This window comes from Pseudopipra pipra, chromosome 1 (genome assembly GCF_036250125.1).
Source record: "Pseudopipra pipra isolate bDixPip1 chromosome 1, bDixPip1.hap1, whole genome shotgun sequence".
NCBI classification, from domain to species: domain Eukaryota; kingdom Metazoa; phylum Chordata; class Aves; order Passeriformes; family Pipridae; genus Pseudopipra; species Pseudopipra pipra.
The window spans coordinates 41,421,662-41,448,507 of NC_087549.1; the positions used below are offsets into that span (position 1 = coordinate 41,421,662).

At 36.9% G+C, this 26,846-nt stretch overlaps 1 protein-coding gene across 7 annotated transcripts in view; it reads right to left on the minus strand.

The window, feature by feature from the left end:
• The window catches only part of SNTG1 (syntrophin gamma 1), a 346,565-nt gene that overhangs the window by 14,986 nt on the left and 304,733 nt on the right, over positions 1–26,846 (minus strand). For 5 of the 7 annotated variants that reach the window (XM_064653459.1, XM_064653482.1, XM_064653474.1 and 2 more), the window contains 2 exons: positions 22,970–23,062; positions 6,694–6,804 (listed from right to left, as the gene is read on the minus strand). In XM_064653459.1, coding sequence (XP_064509529.1) covers positions 6,694–6,804; positions 22,970–23,062 — 204 coding nt within the window. The remainder of the gene's footprint in view (positions 1–6,693; positions 6,805–22,969; positions 23,063–26,846) is intronic. The other 2 variants (XM_064653492.1, XM_064653469.1) reach the window with 1 other exon arrangement.

Sequence of the window (26,846 nt, forward strand, 5' to 3'; positions counted from 1 at the left end):
GTGGTGCCTTTTCTGCTTCAAATTTCAAAACAAGAAAATTTATCATAGATAAGAAAACAACGGACATTGAAAGATGAGGAAACAAGGAATTATGGAAGCTAATTCAGAATAACAACTATCCTTCATTAAGTTACTTTTCAGTTAACTCAGTTTTATTAATATATTAATTTATCTAATCAGTATTATAAAAATAAAACTGAAGCTTAAAACGAGACAATAAATATTTAGTGGAAGTGCGAAATATTTGTAATATCAATTGCACGTGTTATATGTAGAAAAACTACATTTACTCCCATGTCTCAACAGAATAAGCCTATTAAAATAAATATTATAGTTTGAGAATTGTTTGAGTTAACTAGGTAACCCTACTAGCTGAAAGTTCTTACTATCATAATTATAGCTACTGGACACTGAATTTTCACAGTGCATGACTATAATAACTGCCAATAGTTATCACAGGGGTTTCTGCAACAGCAACACATCAGGAATATTCATTGCTCAATGGACCATCAAGGCGAATGGGTGAAGCAACAGAACAGCCTCTGAAGGTCCCACTGGATTACTGTTATTGATAGAAATGACACAACATGGAAATTACCTTGATTGCAAAGAATAGTGCTAAGAATTCAGCAAATGCTTGATTATTATTTGCCATGAAACATTATTCCTATTTCAATAAAGACATGCATATTTGACTGGAAATTAAAGCAATGTGAAGCAGAGTAGACTGGCTGGTATGCACTGACTACATATAGGTCTGATTAATGGCTGCAGCTCAGTTCCCAGGAGCCTGATTGATGGGAACAGGGTCTATCAGGAACAACACTTTTTTGGCAGATTAGCCTAATCACAAGAAACCTTAATGAACAGATAAGATTTCATGTAGAGCTGCTGACAGACAAAACATGCCCTCACTTCCACTGAGAACTTGCACTTTATGCTGGCCACGGGTCGGCATTACTGCCTGCAGATGGAGGGGAACTCAGAGGCTTTTGTGCATATCCAGCCACCCCTGGTTGTTTTTGAATATATTTCATCCTCAGTCATCCTCTCATTTGAATACACTTTCATTCAGGCAGGGTATTGCATATTACACACCTACTTTAGATGAAGTTTCAAGTAAACAAATAGGCAAACCCTAAGAAACCTGAAAAAATATGCAGTGAAGCCATTAAAATTGATATCAGTAGGGAAAAGAAAATTCTCTGAACCCCCAAAAAGCAAGAAATCTTAACTTGAGCCGCATCTACTTGTCCACACAAAAGTACACAATTTAGTATTATTCCAATTTCCAGAATGTCGTCTGTATGCCTTACCTAAGACCCTACTCTCCTAGGAATATCAGTGTACACTTTGGTCTTGAAACTATCTTTATAAGCTATCTGTTGATTAAACTAATCTCACCCTATATTACTGTCATTATGGCAGACACTCCCAGACTATTAACCTGAACATTCACAGCTCCTGCTGGGGACAATGTAAGTGGGCTGAAAGGTGTATGAGAAAGATGCAGTCATTGAGAAAGGATTCATTCATTCATTCCATTCAGAATTCTATGGAAATTCTAGTAGCCTTTCACAAAGAAAGTCTGGATTGAAAGAAAGAGATGGAAAGAGGAAACAAGAAAAGAGTTTACCCAAACGAAAGAAAAACCAACAAAACACAACAATCTCTTATTTCATTATATTAATGATGCAACTACATAAATGATATATCTACAAAATCAAGCAATTTTGTTTCTAAGTATCCATGATACGGTTAGGAAAAAATCTTCTCTTTCATCCATATTTAAACTGCTTATATGAGAAAATATTTGTTCTTTCATCAAATTTGGTGTTACATAGTCTCTCTATATTAGCATAGAATCTGATCTAAAAAGAGATATTAAACAAATAATTAATGTGCAAGACATGGGGAAAATAAAAATTGAAACACACAAACGAACAAAGGTCAGAAATCTGAGCTCAGAAATGCAGTCACTGCAAATGAGCAATCATTCTGTAAAAATCTTAAGGATGTACATTTAAAAGATGTACCTTTTAAGATGATATTCTAAATGTGAAGAGCACTGTGATGCTCACAGAAAAACCCTCAAGGCTAAGAGCAAAGATTAATTTAAAATTGCAATTTGGAGAATACACTTAAACAGAAATGTCAGTCTGGAAAATCGTGCAAGCACCCATCAAGTCACCTTGCAACAGTTCAAAGTGAGTATTTTGTTCTCAGTAATGTGAGCAGCAATGTCTCAGGTTATTTGTCCTATTTTACGTTAGAGTTCTATACTAGACAAATTAAAATACAAATTAATTAACATTAATTACTATTAAGGTAGTATTAATTAATTGTAAGATTAATGCTTAATCCTCGAAGTTACACTTCTTCTTTTGCTGATACCATATTTCTGCCCTCTTCAGTTCTCCATGTTAAAATAGACAAAGACAATTGACTGGACCTTCATCTTTATAAGCTTATTTTTATATTCAGTTCAATTTTGTACTGCTCAGCTTAGGAGTTCAGGTAGTCTGTGAACAAAATCTCACCTGATGCAGCACAGTTGTGTGACCTTGACTGAGTTCTTCTGACAGAACTGTTGTGCTGTGATTTGAGAGAGGTGAAAGCACAGACTGAAGTGCAGTTTTTGAGTTATACATATGTTTTGCAAGGCAGAGAGACTCTCAATTCACAGTTTGGCGTGCTTACTTAGAAATTTCAAAGGAGAAATTACATAAGGAAAAGCACTAATTTTTCTACACATTACATACTTCTATGTTTGGAAGCATTTTATCTTGAAATAGTATCTCTCATTGATTTAAGGCACTCTTCCTTTTTGTCAAAGAAATATAAAGCAGTTTCTACTGCGGTGGTCTAATATTTAGTCAGGTAAAATTGAAGATTACAACACTCTTGAGTTTATTACAGCCCTGAGATTGTGTTAGTCTCTGGAGGCTTCTGTGATACTATGGAGAAAAAATGGATCATTAAACTACACCTAAAACCCTAGATAAACAGATAGATAACTAGATAGGAAGGTACCTAAGTGAAATCCTTATAGATGCAGAGAAAGCTTTGCCCTTCTGCGCTTGGGTTTTTTTAACCCATCGCAACAATTCAGTAAGAACAAATACAGGGACACATTGGCTCCATGTTCTGCCAAGCCGACAGCTCTATTTTGTAGTTCTCACTCAGAAAAATTCTGTCTGACTGTGCAAACTCATGCAATATCTCCTGCTGAGTGACAGCTGGGAAATAACCTACAGATTGGAATGTCTAAGGGGTACTGGTGATTAATGTTGCCCTTAAGTGGTTTTCTTGTCAGAAACCACTTAGACTTTGCCTTAGAGACCATCAAACTCAGGTGTTTGTTTCCAGGCACCCTGCCACGGATCCACTGGTGTGACCTATGGTAATTATTGTTCAGATTTTTCAGTCTGGAACTGCTTAAATCTATGAGGAAACACTTCTTTTATTCTACATTATATATCTTTGTAGTAACATGATTTAACTTAGAGAGAAGCCAAACAAAAGCATCAGTACAAAGTCTCTACAGAAAATAAAAGGCAGTATTTGTAATGTTTAAATACCTAAAATTATTTTAAAACTGACGAAAAGTATACCGGGTAATAAGTTAAATTGTAACTAAATCCGTAGCACATGTATGTCTCAAAGCAAGCCATTTTGAATTTCTTTAAGTCGGTATGAAGCACACGGCAAAAAATGTTGACGGTATTATAAAAGTATTAGTAATTCAGTGTCAGTGAAGTCACTTTCACTTAGGAATATAAACTCTGGTGGCAAGTGTGTTTCTCAACAAAATAAAAAAGCTACCTGATGAATGGATGTGGTGCTGAACTTTTTCCCAAAATGTATTTTTCCTAGATTCTTCTAACATTGGCAGTGATATCTCTGTATATTCCACCAGATATCCAACCTGAAACTCCCCTGGTGTAAATTGAGGCCATTCTTGACCTATTGCTTCTTACTCATGTAAACAGACTGACCCTCACCTGGCTACAACCTCATTTCAGGTTGTAGAGTACCATATGATCCCTCCTGAGCCTCCCTTCCTCCAGGCTAAACAATCCCAGCTCCCTTTGGTGGTCCTGATAACACTTGTGTTCCAGCCCCTTTACCTGCTTTATTGCTCTTCTCTGAACTTGCTCCAGCACCTCAGTACCTTTCTTGCAGTGGGGGGCCCAAAACTGTACACAGGATTTGAGGTGCCTTGAAAGGTACCTTGCTTCCAGATTCCTGCTTGGGAATGCAGAAGTGAAGAGCCCTAATAAACTGGTGCAATAGCCCCTTAAATTTTTGGTTTTGTTCTCCACTGTGAGGTCTCATTTCACTACATTCTGATTATTCCCAATATAACATAACTGGAAAAAAACCAAAATCATAAGGAAAATGTTGCACTGTATTTCCCCTTATAACAGTGAGTCTCCAGGCCCTCTGAAAAACAGAGCTGCATTTAACAGGTGATGAAAGCTGCTGCCATGAATATTCATCACAACCTTTAACAGATGTTTTAAAAAATTCCATCATCTTATTCCAAATGAAGCCTGCATACAGTATGCATGAAATCTGGCATTATAAGCATTTCTGAAAATCTGATTAACATTTTCTAATGGCTCAACAGTTCCACAAATAGCTATACCTCTAACTTAGTAACGTAAAGTCAAAAAAATTGAGGCTAGACTGTTCCACCTCTCCTCATGCTGCATAGGGCTTTAAATCCATGAAAGGTATAAATGCTACTGAAGAATTTTAAGCTAACCAGTGAATGTTCAAAATATATGACCCAAAACCTTTGCATTCATTTTACAGCCACATTTATTTACATTTCTTAGACCAAGCAACACACTTAACAAGCAAACAAATTGGAATTGATACATGTGCTCATTATAAATGCCACAGTACCTTCCAAAGAGAATATAATCTGACATCTTTGATCATAATATAGATGATATTCTTTCATCACCAAGAAAATTAAATGAAAGTAACAAATTTTATTTCCAAATTGATTAAGGTGAAAGTTTATATTTATAGTAAAGAGAAACAACCAGGGAACATGATAATATTAATAAGCATGCTAGTAAGTCTGTGTAATATTCTGCCTTTGTAAGGTTGAAGGTAGAATTTCAACCTTAATAAAACGTAGGCAAAATTTTGCTAGAAATAAAGCTCTATTCAACTTGAGTGGGAACAACAATAGGTACAATAAAGGTACCAGACTAGGATATCTCTAAGGCTTATAAAGTGATTTACATGACAGATATAATTTAAAACAGGAAAATATTTTCATGAAAACTGTTTTCCTCTTCAAAATCTAGATTTTATACTTTTTAGAAATCTTTTAAAAAATTTAATTCAGCATTAAAAATATATTCTAGTTTTACCAATGATAAAACCAAACCAAACAAAGAAAACCAAACAAAAAACCTACCACTGTCCCACTCTTAGACTCCTATGAAGTTTCTTCAATCCTAAAATCCTGTGTTAATATGACAGCAATAGCAGACAGATATTAGAAGAAGAATAACTTGACTTTCATCCTTCAGCAGGATAATAGTGTAAAATTGTTTCCTTAAGAGAAAATCATCCTCATGACATTAAATTAGTTTGCATTTTCTTCTTATAGGTGAAAAAAAGTTCTATATTATTAAAACAATTTCTGAAGGAATCAGAAGAAAGTATTTATCTTTGAGATGCAGCAGAATGTGGATGTATTGGAAGACATGGTCACCACATTTCATTGCTGTTGATTTAATGAGAGGTTTTATATACCTTCATTGTATTGAGTAAAACATTCAAAATGAAGTAAATAGCTGCTGGGTAGAAAATAATTTACACCAAACATAAAGAGACACACAGGAAGGAAAAATAGCTGCCTAATGTAGCTATTGGCATTTAAAGTTAGAGGTGTCTATTGTCATAAAGCAATGTATTTTTTCTTTACACACTTTATTATACTGTACATATTTAGCACCTTTGTTCAATTTATTTAACTATTTCCTATTTGCTCATGGAACTGTATTATTATCACATTCAGTCAGCAATTTTCTGTCTGATGTGGTCATGAAAAATGATGTAGAAAATGCTTCATAAGCAAGGCTAAAGATGGACAAGAAAATAGTCTTTAGGTTTACACTAAAATTAGGGTTCTAGTCAAAGAGAACATTGATCCAGACTGCAAGGCAATTTCAATTATCAGAGACCCAGGGAGATCACTTCTCACACACTGGGACAGTAAATGCCCTATTCTCAAAAGACATAAACTGAAGTAAGGCTAAATCTCTCACAGCTACTGTTTCCATGAACTAACTCTTGAATCAAAAGCACAACTGAAAACACAACTTTTCTGATTTTGCATTAGAAACAGACAAAGCTTCAGCCTTGTAAGGGAATAAGGCACTCAATCTCTCAGCTAGCTTTATCAAAATGACAAAGAGGAGATTTTGCAATCATGCCTAAAACCATAAATAATGAGTCCTGTATTTTATTAATTTTTAATCTAATTACACCTTTCAAAAGACGTTAAACTAGAAAAATGTTGTTCTTTAATTTCTTTGGTTTTGTTTGCATCCTTTGTGCATTAATGTAATATTTTGGAGTAACTTAGTTTATTATACTCCTTTTCTCCCCTGGTTGCTTTGAAAATTGTACATTGCCTTTATATAAACAAGGTATTGTTTTTACCTTTGTTTCAATTTGTTTAGTATCTTGGTTTTGGAACAAAAACTTGATTTTGCTCTTCCCATCATCTGAAGAACCTTTGAGCTGGGAAAACTTGTACCTCCAAAGCACAGCCTAAAGGCAAAAAAACCCAAAACATAAAAATCATACACAAGCAAGTCAATGTAGTTATCATTGCAAATTGTATTAGAAATAGCTGATCTCATTCCAAGAGAATTTTAACCTCTCTATGATACATAATTAAATGATTGTAGTATTCTGTGATCGGATATCCCTTTGATCATATCGATGTATCATACTTTGACAGCATTTGATTCACATCTGTCAAACTAAATTTGTGAAATTTACTCTGAAATTCCTTTATCTATTATGATTAATCAAAATGGAGAAGGCTTATAAATTCATTGTCATGCCAAAAACCAAAGATTTTTTTTCCACTGACAATTCATGGGTTCCCTATCTCCATCTGAAGTGATGACCTTACATACAAATCCCCTCTTTTTCTTTCCACATTGAAAAATCTAGTATTAACATAAAGGGCAAATCAAATTAGAAACAAACTCTGTAATGAGAACATATTTAGAGTTTACTTATGAAAGTTTAATGAGGAATTTGAGCAGATCATTAATTCTAACCATATCAGTGGTCTTTCAAGTAATTATATTATGAATTACATTGTGTCTTGTTGAAAAAAAGACAGATTACTCTACAAAATAAACAATCAGTTAATAAAATTTACAGCTGTCTAGAAAAACATATTTTTAAAATATATTTAATGTGGATTTATGTAGGAAAAAAGCCATTACTTTTCTTAAAATTGGACAAGTGCTACTTTTCGTTATAAGTCTTCTCAGACTCATTTAAAGATATCCCCTCACCCTTCAGGTATTTTGGGCATTAAAATTTTTCTTTGTGATTCCAGTAGTATTTCACATAATTAGAATAAAAATTATTTCAAATAATTAGAATAAAATATCACATTGTGCAGTTACTTTGAGGAAACATTAATTTCATGGGCACCGGACAGCACAGAAACTTAAGGCAACCCTTTTGTCTAAGGGTTCATAAATTATTTCCTCTCAGGGGCATAGGATGACACTTCCATCTGTGCCCTTTGTCTATACATATGAAAGATTTAGTATCTACTGAGAATTAAAAAGAATTTGAGGGAGGTCAGATTTTTAACTGTCCTAAATCTATGCAGGCCTCTTTGCTTCAGTGTGTGTTCATCTTTTCATGTTAATGACTGGTAAAAATCTCTCACCTGCACCAAGCTAAATAAAGTTTGCTATGTTTGTCTTAGTAACCTGAAAAGGACTAAAAGGACTAAAAGGACAGCATCTTAACTGTGCACAATACACAAAGCAAATGCTAGAATTTTTCGCCAAAATTCTCTCTATGTAGTTGCCCCTTCCACATAAAAATAAACACCTAGTCTCAGCACCACTTTCATTCTCTGTGTGTATGTGACAGGTGAGCTCCCATCTGCCATAAACGGAGTTAAGGACATTGCATTTCAGACAAACTAAAGGGATTTGACAATTTAGGAGAAAATATATTTATTTCAAATGCTGTTCTCCTGAGTCCACCAATCTGTGCTACAGAAAGTAGAATAGCTTCCCTCATCTCTAGGCGTGTGCAATTCCTTTGACCTTGTTTGATAAATGATGTTTACTTATACTGTGAGTTCAAGATAAAACAAAGCAATCCAATAAATCATTCAGGTGGCTATATTCCTACCTACTTTGTAAACTTCCTTTTTTTACAGATCTATGTAAATCAACAAATCTTGTCAGAAGATCAAGACCATTGCCTTTCTTCAGGAACAGCAAATCTATTTAAGCTATGAGAAATGTAAAGGGCATTGATTGTCTCTTTATCTCAGGAGAAAACAATTGAAGAAATGAGCTATCATCTTTCTCTTCTCCGATGATATATGGAGAAGCCAGGAGAGAGATGGAGCATTAACAAGGACCCTTAGACGGGCAGGCAAAATCCCAGGGTACCTGGCCTTATTCCAAGTTAGATTAAGTTTGAATGAAGATGAAGGATCTATAGAACTGCGGTACTTTGACATTTCCATACAGTTTTACCATGCACGTCATTCCCACTCAGAGGAAAGAGAATGACAGTCACACCAAACCACAGGCATGACTCAGGAACACACTTCGATTTATGCATAACATTGGTTTTGGAGACTCCTACGTCTCCAAACGTCTCTTACTTAGCAACGTCTCTTACTTAACTACTCTGCAAAATCAGGTCTATAGTGTGGAGAGGACTAATCCCAACAAAACTTCACTTCAACCATCAAGATAGAAAAACAAGCTCCTAGAACTGACAGTTTCTTTGCAGAGATGATTAAACACTCTTCATCTAAAGTGTAAGGAGTAAAAATGCTATTGACAAGGCATGAAATTATTCCCACATGAAAGAATTATCTGTTCCTTTTGAGTGATCTTCAACAAATTTCCCCCAAAGATGTCCACATGATGGAGGGTTCTTTTTGCCAAAATTAGAGCAGGGAAATGTTGTGAGTTTTAAGTTATCAAGTCAGGAATGCAAAGTATTTCAAGCTAGTCACCCTGGCTATTTCTTTGTTTTAGACAATCTCTGAATAATGGTTCCTACATCCTTGTTTAAACTGGGAAAAACTGGTTCTCTCTAATAGACTCTGAATGTGTCCCTAATAGACTATGGATGTGTCTCTACTCCAATATATCATACTATATTGAAAGTGTAGCAACTATCTTAAACTACTTAAACTAGATGTTCAAATTCTAGATGGCAAAAACTGGGTAAATTAGTTAAGCATATGCCCATGAAGACCCATTTAATTCATGTATCCTATCAAAGAAGCTGAAGTGCTGCTCTGTGTAGCCAGAGCTGCACATTTTGCAGATAAAGTAGATGTACAAGGTGATGCAGAATGCTGGGACTGCAGTCACACTGCCCTCAAAGTACAGAGATGCTGGATTACTTCCACTTGTGGTTTCATATGTTCTAAGCATGGTTCTTTTCTTCTTTTCATTTTCATTACTGCAAAATGCATAAGCAGTGAACGGGGACCAAACCTATACTTTTTCAATGGTTGCTTCATAGTGCCAAGGCAAGAAAGGAAAGACCAGACACACTCACCTAAGCACACAGTTTCACACAGATGTACAACTGCAGCAGTGACAAAAACACACGAGACAGAGTTTCACATGTTGTTATCTTTCATATACCTGTGGGCTGACTTCAGTGTCACAGTGCTCACTATGGTGATTGTTCTGAATCCTAATTTTAAATAGGAATAGGTACCCTTGGGAACACTGATCTACTCCACTGTCACTGTAGTGTTGTCTTCATGTTTTTGAATATCACAGCTCCTTAGAACCATTTGTTGAATGCTTGCCTCAGTGAGATAGCATAAGTTGTTATAATTTTGTACAAATATATTTATGTATATATATTGACTTCTAAGCATTAAGTACATTTATAAAACATGCTGGCCTTTTCATAAATTGCCAAACACCTAAATATGTGTCATATAAATTATTCCTAAATCAGTTTTCATGAATTATAAAATATAAGCAGAAGTACTTACTTACTGATTTGAAGGTACAGTGTTACTGAGCTCAACACTCTATAATACATTCTGATAGGGCTTCTTTTAGCTGGTAAAAGCAGCCTATTTTCTTCAAGTACTTTCCTTGTATAATCCTCAGTAACTGTGCATAACGCATCACTGAGAAAATTTTATAGGACTATATATAGCATTTTTAGGAAGCAATAAATTTTGGTATACCCTAATATAGAATTGACAGGGGGACCAGGTGCCAAATCCTTTTAAAGCACAAAATGCAACCAAATTAAAAAAGTTTCTTTTGTAGCTAGTGGCATCAGCTATTCATGAGGACTCTGAGACACCTTTCAAGTTGAGGCACACAACCTTATGATGCCTTAATGTAAGACCAAGATGAGAACTCAATATGCACTATTTATTGCCTTGAAAAGTGAATTCTCATTCAATGAGTAAAAGTAGGACTTGTGAAAACAGAAAACAGTCCAATCCAGAAAGTGGGGACCAAGGCAGTAGCATATACTGAAAATACCATCTTCACAATTTCCATACTCCCAGTGTGGTTGCAGAAAATCTGACATAATTAATCCATGTTTTGGGAAATGCACTGTAAGAAGTCAATCTCTAAACAAATAAGGTATGTAACATGCATAAAATTGAAAACCACCAATAAGATATAAATCCTTTACCCAATTATTATTCATAGATTGCTTTGGCTGTTTTTTGCATTTTATATCATTTAATAAAATTAACTTCAAAGAATACCAGAATGCAGTGCAAACAAATAAACAGTGCAGACAAGATGACAAATTAGGTTTAAGACTTGACATCTCTTGAGATGCTATTAAATTATTGTAATAGGAAATCATCAAAAAAAAATCCTGTATTCACTGAAATTAATAGGATTTTTTTCCTGTGACATATCTGAGACCAAGATTCTCCACCAATACCTTTTAATGAGAAATATTTTATTTATAAGTAATCATCTAGGACTCATTTGTTCTAGTCTTTGCAACAAAATTACTACCTATTATCTTCTGCTAGTGTTATTTTGCTATAATTATCCAAGGATGCTCTCTGCTTGCATATTTTTATTTTAAAGTTGGGACATAAATGCAATACATAAATGACACATGGAAGAAAAGCTCTTGACTTCTATACCTGTAATACGTTGATGATGCTTCCTACAGTCATAGAATCATCGAATCATCTGGGTTGGAAGGGACCTCAGACATCATTAAGTCCAACCCTTCATCCACTACTGCCGTGGTTACTAGACCAAGGCACTAAGTGCCACATCCAGTCTCATCTTAAAAACCTCCAGGGATGGGGAAGCCACCCCTTCCCTGGGCAGCCCATTCCAATGCCTGATTACCCTTTCTGTAAAGAATTTCTTCCTAACATCCAACCTAAACCTCCCCTGGTGCAGTTTAAGACCATGCCCTCTTGTCTTACTGATAGTTGCCTGGGAGAAGAGACCAACCCCCACCTGGCTACAACCTCCTTTCAAGTGGTTGTAGAGAGCGATGAGGTCTTCCCTGAGCCTCCTCTTCTCCAGGCTAAACAACCCCATCTCCCTCAGCCTCTCCTCATAGGACTTGTGCTTGAGTCTGTTCACCAGCCTTGTTGTTCTTCTCTGGAACTCCTCCAGCACCTCAATATCCTTCCTGAACTGAGGGGCCCAAAACTGGACACAGTACTCCAGGTGTGGTCTCACCAGCACCGAGTCCAGGGGAAGAATCACTTCCCTGGACCTGCTGGCCACACTGTTCCTGATCCAGGCCAGGATGCCATTGGCCTTCTTGGCCACCTGGGCACACTGCTGGCTCATGTTCAGCTTCCTATCAATCCAAAGTCCCACGTCCCTTTCTGCCTGACTGGTCTCCAGCCACTCTGTACCCAGCCTGTAGCGCTGCAGGGGGTTGTTGTGGCCAAAGTGCAGGACCCGGCACTTGGCCTGGTTGAACCTCATCCTGTCGGAATTAGCCCAACTCTCCAGCCTGTTCAGGTCCCTCTGCAGAGCCCTCCTGCCTTCCAGCTGATCGACACTCCCCCCCAACTTAGTGTCATCTGGAAATTTGCTAATGGTACACTCAATGCCCTCATCCCGATCATCAATAAAGATATTAAACAGAACCACGCCCAACACTGATCCCTGGGGGACACCACCAGTGACCGGCTGCCAACTGGATGCAGCACCATTCACCAGCACTCTCTGGACCTGGCCCTCCAGCCAGTTCCTAACCCAACACAGAGTGCTCCTGTCCAAGCCGTGGGCTGCCAGCTATTCCAGAAGTGTGCTGTGGGAGATGTTGTCAAAGACTTTGCTGAAGTCCAGACAGACCATATCCACAGCCTTCCCCTCATCCACCAGGTGGGTCACCTGATGATAAAAGGAGATCAGGTTGGTCAGACAGGACCTGCCCTTCCTAAACCCATGCTAGTTGGGTCTGATCCTTTGTCCATCCTGTAGGGGCTGTGTGATTCCACTTAGGATGATCTGCTCCACAACCCTGGCAGGCACTGTGGTCCGGCTGACAGGCTTGTAATTTTCTGAGTCCTCCTTCCAGCCCTTTTTGTGGTTTGGCATGACATTCACCAACTTTCAATCATTTGGGACCTCCCCAGTGAGCCAGGACTGTTGGTAGATGATGGAGAGAGGGTTGGTGATCTCTTCCGCCAGCTCCCTCATCACCTTTGGGTGGATCCCATCTGGTCCCATAGACTTCTAGGGATCCAAGTGGCTCAGCAGGTCACTAACTGTTTCCTCCTGGATTACAGTGGGGCTATTCAGATTCTTATCTCTTTCTACCAGCTCCAGAAGCCAGCTGTCCTCAGGGCAACCTGTCTTACTGTTGAAAACTGAGGTAAAGAAGGTGTTAAATACCTCAGCCTTTTCCTCATCTTTGATAACCACATTCCTGTCCATGTCCATTAAAGAATGGAGGTTTTCCTTGCCCCTCCTTTTGCTATTGATGTATCTGTAGAAGAACTTTTAGTTATCCTTCACAGAAGTGGTGAGATTAAGTTCAAGTTGTGCCTTTGTCTCTCTAATTTTCTTTCTACATGACCTAACTATATTCCTAATCTCTTCCTGAGTAGCTAGTCCTTTTTTCCATAATCAGTAGGTTCTCTTCTTTACCCTAATTTCCTTCAAAATCTCCCTGTTTAGCCAGATCCATTGTCTTTCCCACCACCTTGCCTTTTGACACACTGGGACAGCCAGTTCCTCTTCTTTCAAGACTTCCTTCTTGAAGCATGTCCGTCCCTCCTGGACCTCTTTGTTTTCAAGGGTTGTTTCCCAGGATACACTCTGAACTAGTCTTCTGAATAGGCTGAAATCTGCCCTATGGAAGTCCAGCATAGAGGTTTAATTAATGGCCCTCCTTGCATCCCTGAGTATTGAAAACTCTATTATTTCATGGTCAGTGTGCCCCAGATGGCCTCCAATCACCACATCTCCCACCAGCCCCTTTCTGTTTGTGAACAAAATGTCTAGTGGGGCCCCATCCCTGGTAGGCTCATTTACCAGCTGGAGCAGGAAATTATCCTCTATACACTCTAGGAATCTCCTAGACTGCCTCTTCTCTATGGAGTGTGGAGTTCCCAGCAGACATCTGGCAGTTAAAGTCACTCACAAGAACAAGGGCTGGAGATTTTGAGACATCTGCCATCTGCTTGTAGAATAATTCATCACCCTCATCATCCTGGTTGGGTGGTCTGTAACAGACTCCCACCAGGATGTCAGCCTTGTTGGCCTTCTCCTTGATTCTGATCCACAGGCACTCAATTGTATTGTTACTGACTTCAAGTTCTACAGAGTCAAGAGACTCTAACATATAGAGCCACCCCTCCACCTCTCCTACCTTGTCTGTCCCTTCTGAAGAGCTTGTAGCCACCCATGGCAGCACTCCAGTCATGCAAGTCATCGCACCAAGTTTCTGTGATGGCGACTATATCATAGCTTTCCTGCTGCACGATGGCTTCCAGCTCCTCTTGTTACCCGTGCTGCCTGCATTGGTGTACATGCACTTCAGCCGGGCTGCTGATTTCACTCTTAACTCGGGCTTTCCACCCTTATGGTCCTCTCTGGAGAGCCTGATTTCAATCCCTTTCCCCTTCAAATCTAGTTTAAAGCCCTCCTGATCAGCCCTGCCAACTTATGGGCTACAGTCCTTTTGCCCTTCCTAGATAGATGAATCCCATCTGATTTGAAGAGATTAGGTACCATGGAATTTGTCCCATGGTCAAAAAAACCAAAATTCTGTTGGTAGCATGAATCCTTTAGCCACCTATTGATGAGTTTTCCGACTCTTCTCCTCATTCATCCCTGCTACTGCAGGAACTGAGGCAAACACCACCTGTGTTCCTGTCCCATTAACTAATTGACCCAGTGCCTTGAAGTCCTTTTTAATCGCCCTGGTACTTCTATTAATATCATTAATGTCATTAATGTCATCACTGCCAGCCTGGACTACCAACAGTGTATAATAATCTGAGGGCCGAATTAGCTCAGGGAGTCTCCTACTCCTCACACGGGCCCCGGGAAGGCAGCAGAACTCTGTGTGGGTTGGGTCTGGTCAACATATAGGGCACTCAGTCCCCCTCAGAAGGGAGTCACCAACTACAACTACGTGTCTTTTCTTCTTTATAGCTGTAGTTATGATCCTTCTGGCAGACAGAAGGAGACCAGGAGACCCTCCAGACAGATCTTCCTCTTGACTGTCCTCTACCTGATTCTCTGGGTCCAGGGCCTCGTACCTGTTCTTCAAGGGCACCAAGGGAGGTGATGGGGGTCGGGAGGGGATTCTTTTGCCTCTCTGGTCAGGGATCTGTTTCCACTCCCCCCCATCTACTTGGTTTGCTCCATCTGCCTTATGGCAGGAAGGGCAGGGCGTCACTGTCTCCTGCTACAAATGAAGAAAATTATATTGCTTCTATTCTTAGCACTAGTGCTAAATCCAGAACACATATTCTGCAAGGGACCTTAGAAAACACTTTCCCATTCATATTATGTCAGTTTGCTACTCATTCCCAGAATTCTGGACTAAACCACATACGATTTTGATGAGATGACATCAGGCAAAATCACTTGCCATCTAGATAATGGCATCAGAAATGTGGGAATACACATAATCAGTTTAGGCTATGACTGGGAATGTTAGTTAGGGTTTTTGTTTTGGGTCAAGGAGTTGTTTTACTCTAAACAGAATAAAAAGGCGACTATATTTTTACCTACCAAGGAATATGCATAGAAATGTGAGTGTCTGAATAGTCCATGGCTCTGCGATAGCTATATGATCTAGGAAGGATATAGTGGACATTTTGCATTGGCAATAGGAAAGAAAAGCTGTATTATGTCAACATAGGAATCTCCAACAAGAATAGATTTAACTTCTGTCCTATGGTTTCAGTGATGAACTACCTTCAATATATTATTTAACAGTCTGGCCTCTTCTGTGTTGGGTTATGCACTGTGGACCATACTTGTTCTTGCAGAAAGACTATTTACACCTAACAAACTTGTGCAATAGTGTTTGCACCACATACTGCAATGGCATCATTTCACCTGCCAGTGAAGCTGCATGAGGTCACTTGGCTGAGGTCACTTGGCTTGTTCAGGTGGAGATGAGGAGACTGAGGGGAAACCTCACAGAAGTTTACAGTTCCTTCACGAGGGGAAGAGGAGGGGAAGGCACCAATCTCTGTAGTGCCCAGTGACAGGACCCAAAGGAACAGCATGAAGCTGTATCAGGGAGGTTTAGCTTGGATATTAGGAAAAAGTTCTTCACCCAGAGGCTGAGCCAGAGGTTGGCTCATTACTGGAACAGGCTCCCCAAGCAAGGTCACAGCACCAAGTCTGACAGAGTTCAAGAAGCGTTTAGACAATGCTCTCAGGCACATGATGTGACTCTTGGGACTGTCCTGTGCAGGGCCAGCAGTCAGACTTTGATGATTTTTGTGGATCCTTTCCAATTCAGGATACTCGATGACTCTATGAAATACAGGTTTTATTTATATATTCCATTGACACGAATCATACAGATTTTATTATGTAATAGCAAAAGAAATTTGGCTTTTGGTAGGATGCTTGGAAAAAAAATATGAAAGAATCTGTCAGTGTTTTATAATGATTAGACAGCTACATCTCAGACCACATGTAAATGATGGAGTAAACAATGAAAAGGATGTCAGAGGTCTCTTTCCAAATTCTAGTTTCAGCAAATCCCTTTGCTGTCTTTTCCTTTGCATCTTCAAAAAGCTGTAGTTGTATTTTTCCAACACTGCTTCCTTTTTCTTGATACTCTGACTGATTGAATTAATCTTCCTTTTAGGTTTTTAAGGCAATTTTTATCTGATATATTACAGATTTATGCTAAGCTTCAATGGGCACCTTTCAAGCTAATGCTGTTTGTCTTCCGACTAAAATAAGCAAAACTCCTACAAGTCAAACTACATCAAGAGCAGATGCCTTGCAGGTCCTTGTTTTCAAGAATAAAAGTAATTGGGTCTTCAGGCACCTGGGATACACCTTAATTTGTCTGTCTCATAGCTAATTGAGAAGGATTGCATTCTTGCAAAGTAGCACTTTGGCCAGACTTATAGCAGCAGAAGGGAACTGAGTAGGATTAAGATCTTGTTCTTGCTCAATTCTACCGTGTTACCAATCCCTAGAGAGTGCCTTACTACAAAAGAATTATGGTCCAAGGCAATTTCCTTTGTCAACTGCTGCAGCTTTATAACTGTAAAGGGAAAGACAGGGGAGGACACAGAGAATAAAGAACAAAAATGAGACAAAGAAAAAAAGCAAGAAATTCAGCCCTTATAAAATAAGAGTTCTTGTCCATTACTGAAATTACATAAAATGTTAAAAGACTACGGTTTATTTGCTTGGTACTGACAGATGACCTACCAACTTTTGTTTCTAGCCACGGAACATAAAACTGTATGAATCATGCTTGATGGCTTATATTAAAGTTATAGTAGCTATTTGTTCAGCGTTTCAAATTCTGAGCACAGAAAAAGTATTTTTTCGCAAGAGTTACATCATTAAATCTCCATCTTGAAGTAAGTCCAGTTTCCTCTTGCCTTCTCTATTACTAAACTTTGGGTATCAAGGGGGTTTTGCATGCTGTTTTATTTCAATATGCTGTATATGTATTAGTTGAATGAAGGAACAGACCTTAAGGTATGTATCCCAAGAAAACATGGAGTTTTTTCCTAAAGAAAGCCAGAGAACTACTGCTCTGTGTGACTTAATAGTCTTTCAGCATGAAAAACAAATTAAATATATTTGCAATGCTGCTTATTGTTTACAGTGTATTCTCTTTTTTGATGAAGTGCACAAGGTTTCTGCAAGAGAACAGAGGACAGGTACACTGAGCTTTGTTGATATGAGCCCTGTGGGCCATAATAGAGCTTTTTGTTACTTTGTTCTAGCACCACCATATAATTCAGCAGCACCTTAATCTATTTTCAGTCCTACAAGGAATGATTTTTTTCTGTTCTGACAAATATATATTTTTGACTGCTGGTTTAATGAGCAGTAAATGTGATGGAGTACAGTCATAGCACTTTGCACAGGTAGGTATATTGCAATGTATATTTACACAAACATATATATTATTCGTAGAAGTTATGATGCAAATATGCACATTTTAGAAAAAAAATCTAATGAATATGCCAGTATAAACAGAAACATGCATAACATACATGTCTACGTATATTCACCCATACACTTCAAGTATAGTCAATTTTTTTTTGTTAGGAGCATGTTAAAAGTAAGTTATTGAATGCCACTCAAGTAAGTAGTTTTACATATTGGATCACTTTTGGAATAGTATTTAGATAAATTTTTGTACACATCTTGTTAATCTGTATAATCTAGCAGTTTCCATATTAATTCTTAAGGTTGGCTGCAAAACCTTATTTATAAATGCTTATCATAATATATGGGCATGTCCATACCTAATATAAATTATCCACAAGAGTTATATTTGTTCATTAAAACATTGATGTCTATTTGCTAGCTAATGTTAGACAAATTTAGGACCTGAATTGCTGTGCTGTAATTGTGCAGGACTTGGGAAAAATATTTTCTCCAGTAGAGATTGATACACAATGCTGCAAAAATTACCTAGGGTAAAATTCGGTTTATAACTTTGAAGATCAAGTTAAATCAAACTAATGTTTTGCTTATTTTTAGAATTTTCATAGTTTAAAAACAAATAAACAAGATAAGTTTCCTGTATTACAAATAAAGCAAATGACATTGCATTAAAACTGGTGGACATTTTTATGATGAAATCCCTAGTGGAAGAGATGCTGTGGGGAAATTCCCTATTGATCGGATTTAAACTTCCATGTATACCAACAAAGGAAGCAGGAGGCCTTTTGACTCCAGGTATATACCTACTGCAAATGAAGGACTACATACACAAATAAATATAATCAGACATTTGCCAATGTCTGCTTGGCCTCTATGTCACAGTTTGCTTTCATACCATACCTTGTTAGTAATAAAAAGAGATGACATCTTGCACAGAAGCCTTAGCTCTGGAAAGTGCTACAGAAGAACAAGGACACAAATATACTTGTTGCTACTTGTTAAGGTTCAGGGAGAAGAACTATTTTGTGTCCAAAATTATATTTGGTATTTTATAAACTGCTTAACTGAATTAAGAAATTATTTTCTGAAATGTTGGAAGAATCTGATTTAACTAAGCAGTTTTAAAAACTGTTTGTTCTCCTTTCAGGAAATTACAGTGGTTTGTTATAAGCAACAATAGCAATAGAGCAACATACCAAATGATGAAGTACTGTTGACTTTAAGAGCTATCAGTCAGAAAATAAATAAGAGGAAGAAAGGAATATGCAGCAGAAACAGCCATGATTTATGTTGGTGCTGTTATAATCAGATCACAGTACAGATTTGTTCTGAATAACTCAGTTTAATACTTTGTGTACTCATATTTATCATCCATCTGTACAGACAGAAACAATGTTTTTATCAAATTATGATGTGTTTAACTTGAAATACATTTAGCACAGATGACAGTTTCTAACCACTTATTTTAACTTACATAGTTAAGTATTATATAAAGATTAAATGATAATAAGCAAGGAAACAAGCCACACAGGGTTGCACGGCTTTTTTCTGGAAACCATAAGAATAATGAGAGCCATTACCCTCCATAAACTTGTTCATGAAAATTGGAAGTGAGTTTGGGGTTTAGAATGTTTGTGAAATTTTGACTGCAGTTTTTCAGTCATGTTGGACAAAGCTTATTAATCTACTTAAAACATAAGAGAAAGAAACAATTTAAATATTGTTGCATTGCTTATGTAACTGGAATACTTGAATAGCTGAATAACGGTTAATCATGAGTTAAAGAATTTGGCTTCCTTCACTTAGCTTGTTAGTGATTATGAACTTTTAAAGACAGTTCACAGTCAACTCATTAGTGATTAAGAAAGAAAACTTAAAATACCATATGCACAACGCTAAGGATAAAATTTAAATTGCCTCAAGATTTACTGAAGGCACCACTGCAACAAAATATAAGACAGGGCTTCTCAGGTGTCCCCAGAAACTACTTTGTTTCAGAAACTAGTTTGTTTTATGAAGATCTTTGTGTTCTGGAAAATCTGTAAGTGCCATAAATAAATAATAATAATAAAGCATTTAATGATATCCATTAGATCTGTTCTCCAAGTACTTGTTCAAGACCTTTGAATTCATTAAAACATTTTGAATTTGCCATGTTGTTCTGTGAGAAGTGAGAAACATACCGAATGAACAGTTCAGTTTGACACTGAACTCTGAAGTCAATAGAATATGGCTTTGAGTTAAGCTCTACCCAAAAAAGAGTGGTTGAAATTGGTATGAGCAGCGCCAAAATAACAGAAGTGAACATGTACAAGAGGAGGAGTACTAAGATGATCAAACAGCTGAAGCACCTCTCCTATGAAGACAGGCTGGGAGACCTGAGGCTATCCAGGATGGAGAAGAGAAGGCTGTAGGGAGATCTTGTTGCTGCCTTTCAACAGTTAAAGGGGGCTTATATGAAAGATGGAGAAAGAGCTTTTACCAAGGCCTACAGTGACAGGACAAGGGACAATGCTTTTAAACAAGAAGAAGGTAGAGTTTAGATTAGATATAAGACATTTTTTATTATGAGAGTGGTGAGTCAGTGGGAGAGGTTGCTCCAAAAAGCTGTGGATACCCCAATGCTGAAAGTGAAAAGATGATAGTTTGAACTGATTTCTCAAATACAAATTGTAAAAAATCATAGAACTTATAACGAATTATATGTAAGTATCTTTTTCATGAAAAGTATGAAATTTTAAATAATGAATTTGTCTTTAATACTGAGTATCTTAATTCATGGGACATTTCTTAGGATTTGTGTACAGTCTTAATCTATAAATGTAGATGTAAATATTAATAAGATATAGATAATTTAATTTAAATTTTATTCATGTTTTCCTTGTCCTGCAAACTGCTTTCCATTCTTCATTGTTTTCTCTGAATTTTCTTGGAAAATAGATTTTGATTTCCTGCTTCATATGAACTCCTTCATTATGTGAAGAAATAATACTTTTAGCCCTTGTAACTATACATGTCTAGTTTATGTCTCAGTTTATGTCAGGTTAGCAATATTGTTGAAGAGCATTTCAGCACAGACACAACTTACACCTGTTGTCATCATAATGAAGATACCTGAATAAATTTTTGGCTAAGAGAATTTCAGCTTTCATCTTTCCATAAAATGATGGAGACTAGGTAATATTTTTCCTGTTTAGGCACTCATTAAAATGTGGTTGACACACTTAGAACAGGTTTTAGACAAGTTTTCTTCCTATGGCTTGTTTGGCAATTTTAACTCTAGCAGTCACTTGGCAAAAGATTATATTTCTTTCTACTATATTGTTTCTCTTCTCTTCTAATGCAATTGCCATCCTTACCTCACACTGCCTAATGCATAATGCCTAACAAAAAAAATCTTTTTTTTTTAATTCATGATGCTATTTATACTTTATTCTAACATACAATGCAATACATACAATACAAGGAGTGATGAGTTCAAACTGAAAGAGTGGAAATTTAGGTTAGATATGCAGAAGAAATTTATTGTAAAGGTGATGAGGCACTGGAACAGATTGACCAGAGAAGTTGTGGATGTCTCATCCCTGGCAGTGTCCAAGGCCAGGTTGGATGGAGTTTTGAGCAACTTGGTCTAGTGGAAGGTGTCCTTGCCTATGGCAGGGCGGTTGAAACTAGATAATCTTTAAGATCCCTTCCAACACAAACCATTGTATATGTATAATATTGTACATTGTATATGTATAATATTATTGTATTGTATACATTTGTATACATATACATTGTATATGTATAATATTATACATATATATATACACAAACACACATTATATATTATATTATAGACATATTATATTGTATACATTGTATACATATACATTGTATATGTATAATATTATACATATATATATACACACAAACACACATTATATATTATATTATATACATATTTTATATAGGTATTATATATAAAAATATTATTGAAGGGTGAGGAAAAGTTCACTTTTTTTTACTGAGCCACTGCATTTTAATTCTGTTGCACTGATTTTTTGTGTAATACCCTCTAAACTGATAGTCCCATTTCACTGATGAATCATTCAAGGTATTTTGCATAACAAAAAGAAACATACATACATAAGTATTTGAATTCCAAATTTACCACTCTTTGTGCAAACAAACAGCAGAATGGAGTGGTAAGAATAAAAGAGTTTGGATGAGCAGAGTAATGTGGTGGGAAGGATTGACTTAAGATAGAATATAAGAGCAGATTCTGTAGTCAAAAGGGCATTTCCAGCAATTGCTGGTGGCAATATTGCAGCATCTCAAAATAAAACAGGTACTGAAGAGAAGCGGAACTTAGAAGAAAGATTTCACATTCTCACATAACAGCAGTGTCAAGTAGTAACACTAAAGCCTGCTTACATTTTAGCACTTGCCAACAATTAGTACAATTGTCAACATACTCAGGCTCTCAATGATTTTACTGAGATTTGGACTTGTAATAATGTAATCTGGAAATTGATGCCATATTTTATTTATTTACTGAATAAAGTAAACTCTTTCATCACTTGTACTGAGCTTTTTTTGAGGCTGATGGGAAAAGCTGATGGGTGAGACGTACAGACTATGGTTGATTTATACTTTTACAGACACCTGAACAAAATACATCTAAAACAGAAACTGGGAATTGCTATAATAGCACACACTCTCACTCATGAAACAAGAGAGAAGAATGGAAGGTTATTTTCAAAACTCATAGATCAGCTTGAAACCAAGAAGATTATTTCTTCTCAAAACCAAAGACACATCAGTAAAAGAAACATCAAACTCAATCAGTGTGGGCTTTCATGTGAAATTAAAGAATCAAGATCTGATGGTTGTTTCAGATTGATATTGGTATTGATTTTTCAATAACAAGCACATAAAGAAGACAACTTCTCACATAATCAGAAATCAGTCCTGAATTTAAACTAAAGCATGAGATTTGACAAGAGATGATCTATTTCTATAACAAAGAGAAGGACACTTTAAGGATACTACTTATCTCAAAATGTTAGAAAAAACAAGGAATAATAACAGTGTTATAGAAACAAGTCTTAGAACTTTACCTTTGTGGCAGCATCAAAGCAAACAAAGCCCGTGTTAAAGTCAATGGTAAGTCCCATAAGATGACTCTCCAAAACACACGCATACGTCTTGCACTATAAAAGAAAAACCAGAGAAGGTAGTCACCACAGAACACATTTCTTAAAAAACTTTCTAGAATCATTATCTTTATTCTAATGTTTATATTTCTCAATATTATTATCAGAAAAGAGTAATTTGTCTGTAAATACAACCATTTATTGTCAGTGTATTTCAAATCAAAGAATTTTGATGAGTGATGAAGTTATCTGAGTAATGTGAAAAGAGGATTTCCTGCTGTTAGGGAAAAAATTAAACTGAATCAGAATCGCCTCAGTGACTTATCAGTGCAAATTACTAAAAGCAAAGTTTTATTATTCTCAAACCCTCTTATTTATTTTTCATACCCAGAAAATTTTAACATTAACATATTCCTTTTAGCTTTTTAAGAAAAAAATAAATCATATGTAAAATATCTCTTTGGTATGCTGTTTCCTGTGGTTCTGTGCTGTCCTAAATCTCAGTGAAAAGGTAGCATTTCATACAATTTAGCAACTCATATAATCATATGAAATACCTTTTTTGCTTCAGCTAGTGGACCAATACATCTCAAATATTTCTATGATAAACCTTGAAATCCTGAAAGACTTTCTCATTCCACAATTTTTATATATATGCATCTATTTATTTACATAATATCACACTTCAACACATGCCGTGAGACATCTATTAAAATAATATTCAGGATCAAAACTATAGCTGTGCTTGGAGGCTGACTTCAGGTACAAAATGACAGACTTGTATTTTTCATCACAAAATATGTAAGAAAAAATTAAAACATTTCCAAATCTGTTGCAAGTTCTTTAAAGAAGCCATTCTTATTTTATAGACATTTTACCATCAGATTAAATTAAATACAGGTATATTCTTCAAAAATTGATGTAGCCACTAAAAATATGAAATGATAACAAAGACTTCGATGATCTATAATGTGTCAGAGTATCAAAATATAAATTGTAAATATAGTAACAATGTGAGTTACTAAACTGCTAGTATTACAAAAGTACCTATGACTATTTTTGGCATTTTGATTATCAAGGATAAATCAAATGCCTTTACTTATATATTCTTTGAGTGGGCTCTTTGGATTCTAAATGGTCTTCCCAGAACGTAAGAAGCTGAAAGGTGCATTAACAGCTTCTAACAGTTGAAATATACATTGCAATGAAGGAAAATTGAAAACTTCACAGCTAGTTTTCATATTAGCAAATAAAAGTGGATTTTTTTTTCTTAGATCAGCTACACCATAAAACTGCTATGAATATGTAAACTTTGATTGTAAATCAATGTTATTGAAAAAGAGGATATTGTCTTTGGCACCATCTCATTAGTACAAAAAAGAATACTCTATAAAGTATCATGGCTAGGCTTCGTGAATGAAGATTTGGGAAGGGCCCTACCCATATTTAATACAAGCACGCTGGTGGCTAAAAAGGCCAATACGAGATAGACAAGACTGGTTGCAAAAGGGACAGTAGAAAGACTCCTTTGGTGATATTGGCAAGACATGATTCTTTCTGCGTTGTCTATCCTCCTTCAGAATGATCTTGCGTGCGTTCTCAAAGGAAGCAGCAGAAGGTTATTAGAAAGGGCTCAGAAAGTGCGTTGCCATATCTGACTTGGCCATGCTGATCCTCATGAAGTTAGATGATCATTTTAAGGAACTTGGGGGGACATCATAAACGTTCCAAAATCTGCCATAGACCTTTTCTGCTCACAGTATCGAAAGCCTTAGTGAGATCAACAAAGGTTACACAGAGATCTTTGTTCTGTTCCCTGCACTTCTCTTGCAGTTGTCTGAGAACAAACACCATGTCTGTGGTACTCCTGTTGGCTCTAAAACCACACTGGCTTTCAGGTAGAATTCCTTCTGCTATAGCAGGTATTAGTCTGCTCAAAAGTATTCTTGCCAGGATTTTGCCAGCAATGGAGAGCAAAGTAATACCTCGGTAATTTGAACAGTCTGATTTATCTTCTTTCTTCTTATACAAAGTGATGATGACTGCGTCACAAAGGTCTGATGGTAGTTCGCTGAGCTCCCAACAGCGCACCACGAACCCGTGAAATTTGGCATGGAGTGCTTGGCCCCCATATTTCCAGACTTCAGGTGGAATTCCATCAACCCCAGCTGCCTTGCCAGTTTTCACCTGCTGTATGGTCTTAAGAGTTTCTCCCATAGTAGGGGCAGTATCCAATTCATTCTTCACCAGTTGTTGTGCAATGTACTTAATTGCTGAGTCTTGAACTACACAGCTGGTACTGAAAAGAGTCTGAAAGTGTTCAGACCAACAATTCAGAATGGAGGTTTTATCTGTCAGAAGCATTTGACCATCAGCACTGAGTAGAGGGCTTTGGACGTGATATGTAGACCCGTATGCTGTTTTCAAGGCCTCATAGAATCCTCTGTAATCACCCGTATCTGCGCATAATTGAGTTTTTTCTGATAGATTGATCCACCACTTGTTCTGAATGTCATGAAGTTTCTGTTGGAGCTTGCTGCATGCGAGACGAAAGGCTGCTTTTCTTACGTGACAGGAAGGCAGTGCAAGGTGTGCTTGGTGAGCAGTTCTCTTCCTCAACAATTCCTGGATCTCTTGACTGTTTTCATCAAACCAGTCCTTGTTCTTCTTGAAGGAGAACCCTAAGGATTCTTCAGAGGACTGCAGGATGCTATTTTTAATATGTTGCCAGTGTTTCAGGAGACGGATCTATAGAATGATTTTCGAGCCTAGTTTGAAGATTTGCTTGGAATCTGTCTCTCACTGTGACTGTTTGAAGATTGTTAATTTGGAGTCTCCTCCTTGGGATACCGCCCCTTTTAGGTTTGAACTTAAGGTTGGAGTTAAGTTTACAGCACATATATGAAGTATATATGTAAAATACACATATCAACTATATATGTAAAGTAATATATTTCAGCTATAGTTAATGAATTCACATATGCAAGAATGTTCAGGTTTTACATGTAAAAAGTAAAAAATTTACAGTTTTGGAGAATTATATTGCAAACTTCTAACGACATACAAACTACATTTTAATTTGTAAACCCCCAAGATCTGGAACAGTCTTAGAGCCTCTACCAGAAATTAAATTTTGGCAAGGAGACAGTATATCAGATTTAAAATATATATAGTCATCTAAAGTCATCTAACTGCACACCTCAACACCAGAGGTGAACCTACAGTGTGCACTGCAGCACCGTGCTGAGCTGGCACAGCTACCTTTGCTTAAGCATGGCACTGTGCCTGGTCTAATTAGCCTCATTGGGAAGTTAAGATTTATGAGAAACAGGACATAGTCTTGGTTCAAGGCTGCACTGAAAAACCAACCTGCTTCCTAGATTGAAGGTTCTTTATAGAAAAGGCAGTGTGCAGTTGTGAAGTATCATGTAGTTCAGCTCAGTGTAGTTATTTGTAGGAAGAAACTGCAGACCACCAGTAGCAGCTGATGCTTTACTTAGCATAAAGTGGCATAAGACCACTTTATGCTCTTGGATCATGTACTCCATGATGTTCAAAATAATTCAGAGAAGCAAAAATGTGAGAATAACAAAAATATCTTGGGACAGTGAGATTTCAGTTTCTTTGGGGAAAAATGTCCCTTGGTTTATGCATGTGTTTTATGCACTTGCACATATTTCTGGGTCACAGCTCAGAGCAGGAGTGTGAACTTTTAGACACTAATTACCTTTGTTAAGATTTTTCTCATCTTTATTTTCTTTAAATTGTCATTTAATTCAATCACTTGAGAAAGCAAAAAATGCAGAAGTTGTTCCCCAGATACAGGACAATTTAATATTTC